Source organism: Anabas testudineus, chromosome 12 (assembly GCF_900324465.2).
Source record: "Anabas testudineus chromosome 12, fAnaTes1.2, whole genome shotgun sequence".
Lineage (NCBI taxonomy): Eukaryota > Metazoa > Chordata > Actinopteri > Anabantiformes > Anabantidae > Anabas > Anabas testudineus.
Window position 1 is genome coordinate 1,296,948 of NC_046621.1, and position 11,389 is coordinate 1,308,336.

General features: G+C 39.9%; 1 protein-coding gene across 1 annotated transcript; it reads right to left on the minus strand.

Annotated features, from left to right (window-relative positions):
- Positions 1-308: 308 nt before the first annotated feature.
- On the minus strand, positions 309-7,928 carry sec14l7 (SEC14-like lipid binding 7). Its single transcript, XM_026355466.1, has 12 exons — positions 7,841-7,928; positions 6,348-6,423; positions 4,597-4,640; positions 4,150-4,212; positions 3,580-3,768; positions 3,247-3,342; positions 3,096-3,156; positions 2,923-3,006; positions 2,576-2,682; positions 2,347-2,486; positions 2,042-2,211; positions 309-1,313 (listed from the first exon to the last, which is right to left on the minus strand). Exons 1-12 carry the CDS (start codon positions 7,892-7,894, stop codon positions 1,219-1,221), a joined length of 1,179 nt encoding a protein of 392 aa, XP_026211251.1. The 5' UTR covers positions 7,895-7,928; the 3' UTR covers positions 309-1,218.
- Between the last annotated feature and the right edge of the window lie 3,461 nt (positions 7,929-11,389).

The following is an 11,389-nucleotide window of genomic DNA, read 5'->3' on the forward strand; positions in this document are numbered from 1 at the left end:
TTTTTCTTATTAACTCTATTTTTTCTTTTTATTATTATTTTTTATTATATAATTCAGCTTTGCAGCATTTTCCTCTGTTCTTGTTCACAGCGCCACCGAGCGGTCAAAGCGGGGATTCTCATCCTGCAGTGGTGCAAAGTAACGAAGACTCGTTCCTCAAGTATTTCACTACTTCACTTGAGTATTTACACTGTGATATGTTTTCCTCCATTGATTCTGGTTAGTTCAGTCAAACAGAACGATATCTACATTCTGCTGTTCGAGACTTTTCTTGTTGCAGATCAGAACATTTTATTCCATTTAAACTGGTTTTAACAGAAATGAAACCTGTGATGCACCAGTGTCAGGTTCAGTCTGTCTCTGTAGCTGTTGGACCTTTCAGAACCGCTGCTGTTCGTGCTGCTTTAGTGTTTATTAGGTTAGAAAAGGTGTGAAACTGTTCATTCATCAAATAAAACATCACTTTATTGTCTCCATCAATCATTTTGCTAATTGTGTCAACACATTATTTCATTTATAATTCTACAGTACGAGCAGCATGACGACCTGATACAGAACTCCTGAACACAAACATGATAAAACATGATGACACCTTCAGCCATGAACTGATTCATACTGTCTGGAACAAATCTTCAAAATGATTTTTTGCATCACTGATCTTTGAATCGTCACAGTAAAGTGCTGGAAATCTTTACACCAAAACAACAACGATTACCGCGTCTGCAGTAACAGGCAACGCTGTTCTGGTCACTGGATTAGTTTGTTTTTACAGTTTGTCACGTTCACTTCTTCATAGTCTCCTCTTCACACTTTGAGCCACCACCAAACCTCTGTGTCCGTTTTAACTCTAATAAAAGAGTATCAGACACTAAAGTGACGTTTCTTAGTTAAAACTAATTTAAAATCCTTTATTACTTCAGTTTAACTTCGGATTATAAAGCACACGGTACTAAATTAGTTGCGAGACAGACATGAAACCTTCACTCAGACACTGCAGCTGCTTTTTCAGCTAAGTGTTCATGTAACTTACTCTTTATTCCAGTTACTACAAACTATTACTAAGTACCAACTGATACATGCACAGAGTGGCAGACATGAGTGTTTTATAGGAGTCTGCAGGTCACAGTCGCCCAAATAAAGGTTGATCCGGATGCAGAAAGGTACTTGTTGTTTTCAAGGGTGGATATCAGGGCCTCCTGTCTCCTCGGCTCCTGCACTCTACATCTGTTCACCTGGAGGAGGAAGAACCTCGACGTTGTAGCTCACCTTCTTGGACTGAAGGATGCTGTAGGTGTTATCAAAACACAGCACATCTGCACAGAATGAAGAACAGAGTTAACAATAGCTGCTTAGCATTAAAGTTAAATGGTTTACCTTCTCACTGAGGTGAAAACAAGTTGATGCCACTCTCATATCTACACGTGAGATTTCAGTGACTCTTAAATATCTAAAGGTTACGCAAGTTACGAACAAGCTAATGTTCTGAGGCTGTGCACTGAGGAGTGTGCAAAACACAGGGAGGAGATTTATGAAGCTGTGATTGTGTTTTCATTTAGAACGTTTGGAAAATGCAGATCTGCCTGTGCACAGATGGCTGCTGTTATTCAGGAGAGGAGGAGGCATAGGAGAAATAAAAGAATGCATTCAAGTTATAGGAGCGAGGTAGAAAGGTGTAACTTGGACTCTAGGTGAGTCATTACAAAAGGAAATCATTACGTGCATTAACTCATTAGAACCCAGACCCATTCCTACTGAAAGGAAAATTATGTGGGAGATGAAACTAAATAAATGAACCATGTGGAACACGTTTCTTAAATCAAGAGGAGTAAACCACACCATAGATACACCTGGATAAAAACACATACAGGTGTACAGTGCTGCATGTTGGACAGGACACTGTTTAAATAAGAAGAAAGGAAAAAGGTGTTGGTGTCACTGGGTTCTTATGGGTGAAAGACGTGAGCGTGTTCATAACTGATGGTCAATCTCCAAATAAATGATGGAGACCCAAAAAAAAAGCAACCCAGGCCCACAGACTCACAGACTCCCGGCTCCGAGCAGGTGAAACAGCCGTCCTCAGGAACCAGGTGTGCGTTGTAGCGTTCGCTGGGAAGAACCTGCAGCATGTCAGCCACTTTCTGACGCCCGCCTTCTTTGATCTGTCTGTAAACTCCAAACCCGATGTCTGCTCCGTCACTGGCAAACTGCCACCTGAGAGGAAACAACACCACATTCTCACAGCTCGTTCTACCAGGTGTACAGTTACACTCCTGAGCAGTGTCCTCGGCCTGCAGAGGGCAGCAGCAGCATGACGGACTGATCACATTATGATCAGTGAGTATCTACCTCAGGAGGCTGTTGGGGGCAGTAACATCATACTCCAGCTGGAAGTTTGAGCCTCGGCTGACGGTCACACTGTTGTCGTACTGAACCTTCACTGAGTCCTGAACGTAGTACGACTTTGGCACCGTACCTCCATAATTAATCTGCAGACAGAACGCACACACAACCAGAAGTTTGATCATCACGTTTTCATGACGCACACTCACAAACTGCCTCAGTAGACTCTTCTCACCATGGTTCTGCAGCGAGGGTCTCCATCGGGGTCAGTCAGGGTTCCTCCGTACACCACTGGAAGCTGTTCCGGGTCTATATGTTTACACAACACTTCCTGCCAGTTACCTACGAACAGAGGAGTGTAAGGTACAGTTTAGGGACATGCTGCAGAGATTGTCTGGAAAAAACTGACAAGATAAACGATATATGGAAATACTGGCTTCATGTCAGACATTCAAACACATTCATTAAAAAAACTAAGACAACTTAAAGTCAGGTGAAAGAAAATGAGCATGAGCGACTAGTTAGATATCTGTTTACTGATATTATTCCAGTCTGTGCAAAGGATAAAAAGAGAAGTCTTACTTCCTAAAATGCAGATCTTACGTCGCGTTTCCTCACACAGAAAGTGTTTGATGAGGTTGTAGGCCATGGGAAACAATTTAGGAGCTGCAGCAGAGACAAAAGAACCCTCTCATAAATACAACTGAAACCAAGTTAAGAGCACAGACATGAAGACGCAGACGTGATGAAGGCACCTTTGATGAGAAACACACGTTTCAGCCCCTCTGGATAGTTGTCTTCAAACATGGTGAGGACCTACAGAAGAGGAAACGAGCGATGATGAGACACGTTTGTGTGTTGGTGAAGAGATGTACGATCACTTTTCAGTGTCAGCAGATGACAAACCTCTCCGTAAGTCTCAATAGCAGGTTTCCAAATGTGTTTGAGTCCCAGTCCTTCACAGTCATAGACCAGAGTGATGGCTTCTACGTCCTTCCCCAACTAAAAGAGAAAGAGAGGGAAAGTATGAGTGTGGAGAGGAGACAAGGGGAGGAGACAAGGCAAGATGAGAGGAAGCGAGAGAGCAGAGGGAAAGAAACAAGAGAGGAGATAGAGGAAAAAGGAAAGGAAGTAAAAGAGGAAAGAGGACAAACGAGGTAAGGAGAGACAAAAGGACACAAACAGAGGGGAGAGGAAACATATCAGGAGGTGAGGAGACAAGGGGAGGAAACGAGGGACCTTCTCAGACTGCCTCTGACACTCGAGTCGCAGCATCTCACTGTGTCTGATCTTGGTCTTCAGGAAGTCCTGCTTGGTGGCCGACAGCAGCAGACCTTTAGGATCCAGAGGGCCGATCACGTCGTACCAGACGGGGCTTCCCTCTCTGTCGTAACCACACATCCCTCCAGACACGAACTTCTCAATGACCTGACGAAGAGAAAAGAAATGAACACTTAAAAATTAATGATGAATTAATATTAAAATCAGTCGTTTAAATGGAACTAAAATCTAATCTGCTGTTTTCTTTCTTACATCGTCACAGTCATTCAACATCGATGATTCTGTTTTGTTGAATCTTTATCGTCAGTATTAGTTAAAAAAACCTGACATACTGTACATTAAACACCACTTCAAACACTGTACTGAGTTGGAATATGTACAGTTAATAATCAGGTTTCCGCAGAAGTCCAACATTTTAATAATCTTTGGTGCATTCAGAGAGAAATTCCTTTTTTTTTTTAAACCAAGATATAAAATTCGCTCCAGTAAAGAGTTTTGAACATGTGTCACACACATCGTGTCCTGTACCTCTGGAGGTTTCCACTCAGTGATGATGGTGTCCACTTTCATCTGTCTCCTGAACTCCACGTGCTGCAGACAGAGAGTTTAACAGCTTTAACTAATCTGCTGTCGGAGACATGAAACACACACAATCACAGCTGCAGCAGTTCATGGATGAACTATCTGAAATGTGTTATTGATTATTTCAGGACAAATCTGAGATTTTGTGTTTACAAATCCTTCAGTGAGAGGAACCGGTCTTTATCATACATGATGATGAACTGAACTAGACATTATTCATTCGTTGGTTGTGTCCTTGAACATTTAAAGGAGTCGCAGCGATTTTCTATAAGTGGTCACATCAGTCGGTAAATGCTGGTGTAAAGTCTGTTGGTACTGGTCTATATTGACTTTTCATGGAGGACTTACTCAACGGACCACTGGGTAATGACAGTGTTTAAACAAAGAGCTCACCTTCCTGATCATGGCTTCAGATTTCTGAAGATTGAAGTTTCGAGCTGGAGAAAGAACAAAAATAATCCCAGATTAGACCTTGAGTTTTTCTCAGGATGTCAGAGTGGAAACAACAGTGGTTCAGATGTTAGAACAGGATCTTTGATGCAGGCAAAATGTCAGATACAACAGTCAGTTAATACTGAGCCCTCACATCGATCCGAGCCAACCTGAACTATGGACCAGAGCACTGAAGAGTCAACAGAGCCAGTGTCCTGGGTCCGGCTGTCGGGACCGTAGACATTTTGCTCTGATTCAAAATGTTATGTCACTGTTATACAACCACACACTGACTGAATATCAAACACTGGAGACGGTAAAAACAGATTCTGTTGATGTGAAAATGATTCTGAACATAGTGACACAGAGCACAGGCTGCAGGGTTTGATTCAAGACATCACATCTCAGAACTTCTGAAGTTCTTCTCTCTTACGTGTTCGTTCGGTCTGTTTAAGGTTGATGGTCACACAATGACTTTAAAATCACTACGACTGCACTTGAATGTACAATCATTTTAAATGTAAATCTTTACAGTGTAAAACAAACGTTTAATTGCAGCTGACGTAGAGTGAGTGTTGTCATGTCGTAGGTTCAGAGGATGATGATGATGATGATGATGATGATAAACGTTTTATTGTGCCGTTTTAAGAGGACACATTTCTCTACATCAGTCAACATCCAATAATAAGTTTCACATGAAGGGTATTCTAGTAACTACAGGACTGATTTGTCCTGGGTCTCTTTCTTCTGGCTCCTGGATTTGGGCTGTTTATCAGATCATCAGATCATCAGATCATCAAATCATCAAATCATCAGATCATCAGATCATCAGATCATCAGATCATCAGATCATCAGATCATCAAATCATCAGATCATCAGATCATCAAATCATCAGATCATCAAATCATCAAATCATCAAATCATCAGATCATCAGATCATCAAATCATCAGATCATCAGATCCTGGATGTGAAGTGTCTGAACTACCATCTCCAGGTCTCTCCTCACGTGTTCAGCTTTACAAACTGTTTTATTCTCTTGTCTCGATCTGTTTCTCACCACAGACTGGAGTCTACAGAGAGGTCGTTGGACTTCATGACTACAGTTTTCTGTCTTTGTTTTATGGACTGAGTCTGACAGACCTCCACTGAAAGCAGCTGCAGGGTCGCAGGTAAAACACGGGAACAGGTTCTGTTACTGACCACTGCTGTTTAATACACATCCAGAGGAACGTTGACTGGTCTCAAGGAGTCTCTCAGGGAAGGAGTGGATGAAATGTGCAGGAGTTGAAGAATGAAGTGATTTAAAAATGGAAAGTACAAGAACCTCAGGCTTTAACTCCTTCAGTAAATGTAGTTGTTCTCCAGCACTGGTGAAGTAACTGATGCTGTAAGAGGTTCGGGTTCGGGTTAGTGGATAAATTGTGCAGAGTGAGCAAATAACAGTCCCATGTTGCATTTACAGGCCTGATTGATTTGAATTGATTGAATCAATTGACTGGAGATAAGAAGAGGCCGCGTGTTTCCCAGTCTAATCCTCCGTCACTTCTCTCTTTTCCTAACCTCTTTATCTTTGGCCCTGAGCCCCCTGGTTTTCTCCTTCTCATCTGTATAGACGCCTCTCTGTACTCAGACGGGCGTGTCTTCTCCCTCACTGAGCTATTAGCTAAGTTCTGCCGAAGGACTGAATGTTAATGTGAGGTGAGGTCTCACCTCTGAGCCAGCGGAGGAGGTAGTGGTCATGCTGAGCAGGTAGGGCCGGGAGGATGTCCTGGATCCGCCCCCGAAACTGGAGGTAGAGAATCAGAAGGACCAGAAGGTTAATACAGCAGGATTTACAACACAGTACTTATTATTATAAAAGCAGAATTTATTATGGGGAAGAATTCTGAATCTATTTTCTGACTGATACCACTCATACAGTTACAGCATCAGCTAGTTAGCTTAGCATAAAGACTGGAGACAGAGGGAAACTGCTAGCCTGGCTCTGCTCAGCTAGAACCAAACTCTACAGTTCATGTTAAAAAGCATCGTTTTCTTTTCTTATTGAAAGATCCTGGATCTGTGAATCTGTAAATATTATTTATCTGCTCAGAACCAGGTGACTTCACCGTGTGCTGGAAGTTTGGATCCTGCAGATCAGACTGGGATCAGATCCACAAATTGTGTTTGTATGTAGAGAAACTTTACTTGTAAATTCAAACACAGAAGAATAGAAGTGAAACTTCTTCATAGTCTGCACAGAAATAAAGTAAAAGAAGTAAAAGAAGCACCTGACAGACGACAGCAGGGAACAGATGAGCAGATAACCTACTTTAAAACAGCTTTGAATTAATCTTATGTACGGTGCTGAAGACTCAACGTGTTAATTAATGACCTTTTCAGAGTCAGTGGTCCAGATTCTATAGCTTTATTTTTACCAGATCCATCAACACGTCAGTCCTTTCTATTCAACAGGTTTTGGATTAATTGATGGGTTTACTGATTTATTTTGAAGCTCATTAGATTTTTATGTTTGATGTGTTGTAATTTAAGAAGCTGACAGAAATATGTCACTCTTTAACTACTATTTTGAGATTTCCTGTGACAATAAATACGTAAAATAACCAGCAGATTAATTTAGAATGAAAATCATTTTTTCTTTGTCTGCTGTTTTTCAGTAAGGAATAGTGAGCCTACAGAAACTCTACTCAGTAGTAGAAGATGTTTTACTTCAGTAAAAGTACTAATACACAAGTCCTGACATTATTAAATGTACCTACAGTATCACAGTCAATTTAATTTTCATAATATTGTATAAAAAGTGTTTTAATGTTTAAGAATTTGTTGGAAAGTTTAAAATACAAAAATGAATCGTATCTTTTAAACAATAGTGTTTATCTCATAGTAACTATGGCGATAAATACAGTGCAGTAAAAATACTTCTTCTGGACTTTAATCTCAGGTCTATTAAGTAATTTGGCGTGTGATCGGAGGTCTACTCTGCTCTCTTTAAAAGTAAAAGAGTGATGAAGCACAAAGTGTCCAGTACTGTAGGACGTGATACAGTAATTCACCAGAGAAGTTTCCATGGGATCTTTGTAAATGCTGCCACAACACAAGCAGCCAGTTGTCTTAACTACAACTACTGCACAATAAAGTTAAACGTCCGAGCTCAGTTCACTGAGACAAAGACGACACGAGAATCGTATCGATTGTTCTTTTACCTCAGATAAAGTTTCAGCCTGTTTCGGGCTCAAGTCTCCAACTCGTCCGCTCATGTCTGTGCTGTGGTGTCGCTCCAACAGTCGGCAAAAGAACTGCAGTGGAGGGAAAAGGAGGTAGAGTAGTACACACCCACCCAACCAAGCACCCACCCACAGACAGACACAGGAGAAGGTGGACTTTCATCCTTCAGCTGGTTCTTTGCAAACAAACACAGAATCATCAATGTGCAAACTGTAAGTTTCTCTATTCATCGTTTCTAAGCAGCAAATCAACTTTCTACAAGTTACAGTACACTATAAAGTAAATGTAAGCAGAGTTATATATATATATATATATATATATATATATATATATATATATATATATATATATATATATATAACTCTATATATAGATAAATAAGAAGCTAAATTTTATTATTTTATGTTTTTTGTTTTCTTTTTTAATTATATAATTGCAATGAAGCCTTATCTTAATAATAATTTATTATCCTTTAATTTAATAAATGCAGTGGAGTACAGGGGAATTTAATATTTTTCTATAAATGTATAAAGTAGCTCATCGGAAATAGTATTACTACAAAATAAAATAAAAATATTAAAACAATATAAATATTAATAAACCCAATTATTCACTTGCGTTAATGTGGATATAGTAGATACAATATAAAAATATATTAAGTGTATAAAAGTGTTAAAAATAAGGTTTATCAGTATTTATAAGAAATATTTTATTTATTTTGAAAACAGAGTAAATGCATTTACCTTCTTTACACCACATGAATAAATGTGAATTCTATCTCTGCATCTTTTTCCAAATAAAAAATCAGAAGCTAAGTGAAGCTAAGGCGGACACCGTTTTTCTTAAAACCCATTTTATTCATTAAATACACAAGCTGTTCAGAAACTGATCAGGACCCAGATACCAGGTTCACCAAAATAAAGCTGGTGCTTATGAATAAATAGATGATTTACACAAAACCACATCATAAAGCGTAAAAGTGCGTCTCATCTAGACACAGTGAGGACTTCACTGTAAAAGAGATCTGACTGCTCTCACAGAGAAAATGGAGGAGAACTTTTTCTAAACCTAATCCTCTTGTTTTGCTCCAAAGTTCAAATAATGAAAACAATGTGGCGTGAACTTTGTTGGGATCAATCAGCTGTCCAGAAAACCTCCACGCAGGTTACACATGGAGACTTTCTCTGAATTTAACGTTACCCCAGCATCAAACCTCAGAGCTTCCTTCTGCTCTCCCCCCTCAGAGAGCAGAAGCTCTACATCTCCTGAGGTTTGTAGGAGTAAAGTGAAGGTGGTGAAGATGCACGTTCCTCAACTTCTTAAGGCGCCTTTAACTGTGCTAAAACAGGCTCTATGAACGTTTTTTGTGTACGGAGCGCCACGGCATGAACGGTAAAACGAGCTGTGCTCACGCCACACGGCTGTGGAGATGGGATTTTCAAAGGTTTCTGTTCACTCTGCTCGCTGCAGCTCCGCTGCTTCAGAGCATGTGATGCTGCTCGTTCAGTATCTTGGACGAGTTCTTAAATCTGGGTCATTCACCATGTTGAGGGGCGTCAAGTCTTTCTTTATAAGCTCAGCTGTCTCTCATATAATTTCCTGGGGGTATTCTGACTGTGTTTATCTGTGGTGAGTCACAAACGATCGACTTACTTAGCAACTTGTCTGTTTCCTGAACTTTCTTCCTCCACTGTCCCTCACTTCCTCTGCAGGAGTTACATGAAGCCAGGGGGCTCGTTACTGCACAGGCTCGGGTTCCTACAGGGCACAAAATAACTAAAGAGACAAAATAAATAAGAAGAGATGCACAAATGGATGTAAAATTAAATTTAAATTAAAAAATGCAGCTTGAGGCCAGAGAGAGTTCACTTCTCTGACTGTTTAGAATTTATAGTATTTAAAAATGTAAAGTTGCCACTTTGTGATTTTGTTAAAGTGCAAAATCAACCTGAAAACAATTGTTCTGCCATTTTGGATCCACATCCACAGATTTGTCTGAGCACAGTGTAAAGGGGTCTTCTCACGATGAGTGACAGGGTCACACATGAACACAATACCTGACCGAACAGCTTTAGTAGTTTTATATGAAAGATTTGTGGATTTGAGGACATTTACGTATCGACTCCAGAATAACGTGTTGTACAACAGGTCAAAGCTGGTGGCTGGTGTAAAGCTGCTTGAGTTTATATTTGTACCTACACACTGCATTTTAGGGTTTGTTATTTTCCACAATGTTTAATTTATTTCAGGAATTAATAGTCGAGTGTTGGAGTCAGCTTATCAAAAGTCTTTTCACCAGTGATTCCAAAAATAATTCTGAATATCAAAAAAACGCCGACTGAGAAAAGTGAGACGCTGAGATGTGAAACTCTGCACTTTGCCCTAAAAATGGAGGAAATGGGGATCTGACCTCAGATAGTGGAGTTTGCACAAAGCTACTTCAAACAGAACATGCTAACCTGGTTACATTTTTCTTTTTGGGAGTATTTATTAACCACTGGACCCTCCTGTGATCACAGCACACATATGAGGAAAGTGGCAGCTTTATATTTTGTGGATGAGAAGCTGGTGAAGAAAGAAGAGTTTTAAAAATGTACATGACACTTGGTGTCCACCTGCACAGTGAAACCTCAGAGTCCTCACTGAATTTAAACACGGTGCTTTAACCTGTAGGTAAAATACTCTTCAGCACATGTGAAGTTCTCAGCTGAGCTCAGGTGGCTCCTGAAGGGTAAGTTCAACATCCATCCGAGGTTAAAAATCCCCCTCATGTCTGGGATCTAAACATGAAATTACAATCAGATGTAAAAACTGGAAACAGGTGAGAACAGCTGATTAAAACCCAACCCCCACCGAGAAACAAGATAAATCTGTGAGGGCGTGAGATGATTAATGATTAATATCTAACCCTCTGTAGTTTCATATACATTTTCCAAAATGTCAAACTAATCCTTTAAAGGTTTTCTGAAAGCCTTTGTATTTATACAGCTGATAAATGTTTAATAGTGGAAAAATAGTGAGAGAATTAAAATTAAAAACTCATTTAACTGAGAGTGAAACACTGAAGAAAACGTGAATAAGCTCACTGGTATTTGAGCTGGAGCTGGGAAACACTGGTCAGCAGCGAAAGAGGCTAAAAGTAAAAATATTAAGAAGCTTCAGAAGCATCTTTTCAGAGAGTAAAGAAAAAGAAAAATTACAAAAAGATTTAGTTTCAGATAGTTTTGTCATATGGGGTGGGATGTTAACTGTCTAAAACTCTAAAATCTAAAATCTATCAGTCACATTCATTTTCAGAAAAACTATTCATGAATAAAGTGGAAGCTCTGACCCTCAGCTGGTGAGTAGCCGGTGGTGAACTACAACCAGGGCTACATCTGAACACAAACCATGCTACAGGCACCGGGCTTCATGCAAGAACCCCTCAGACAAACAGACTCATCGTTGGTTTGATTTTCTCCACAAGGTAAAAAATAAACATTTGACCTAAGAGACACAAAGTCTTAATCTGAATTCAGACATCAACT

Excerpts from the sequence above, each read along its gene's own strand:
- sec14l7 (XM_026355466.1), bottom strand. The coding sequence starts at position 7,894 with ATGAGCGGACGAGTTGGAGACTTGAGCCCGAAACAGGCTGAAACTTTA. Across the intron at positions 3,157-3,246 it reads CTATTGAGACTTACGGAGAG|GTCCTCACCATGTTTGAAGA; the intron begins GTTTGTCATCTG and ends CCTCTTCTGTAG. Across the intron at positions 3,007-3,095 it reads ACGTGTGTTTCTCATCAAAG|CTCCTAAATTGTTTCCCATG; the intron begins GTGCCTTCATCA and ends TCTCTGCTGCAG.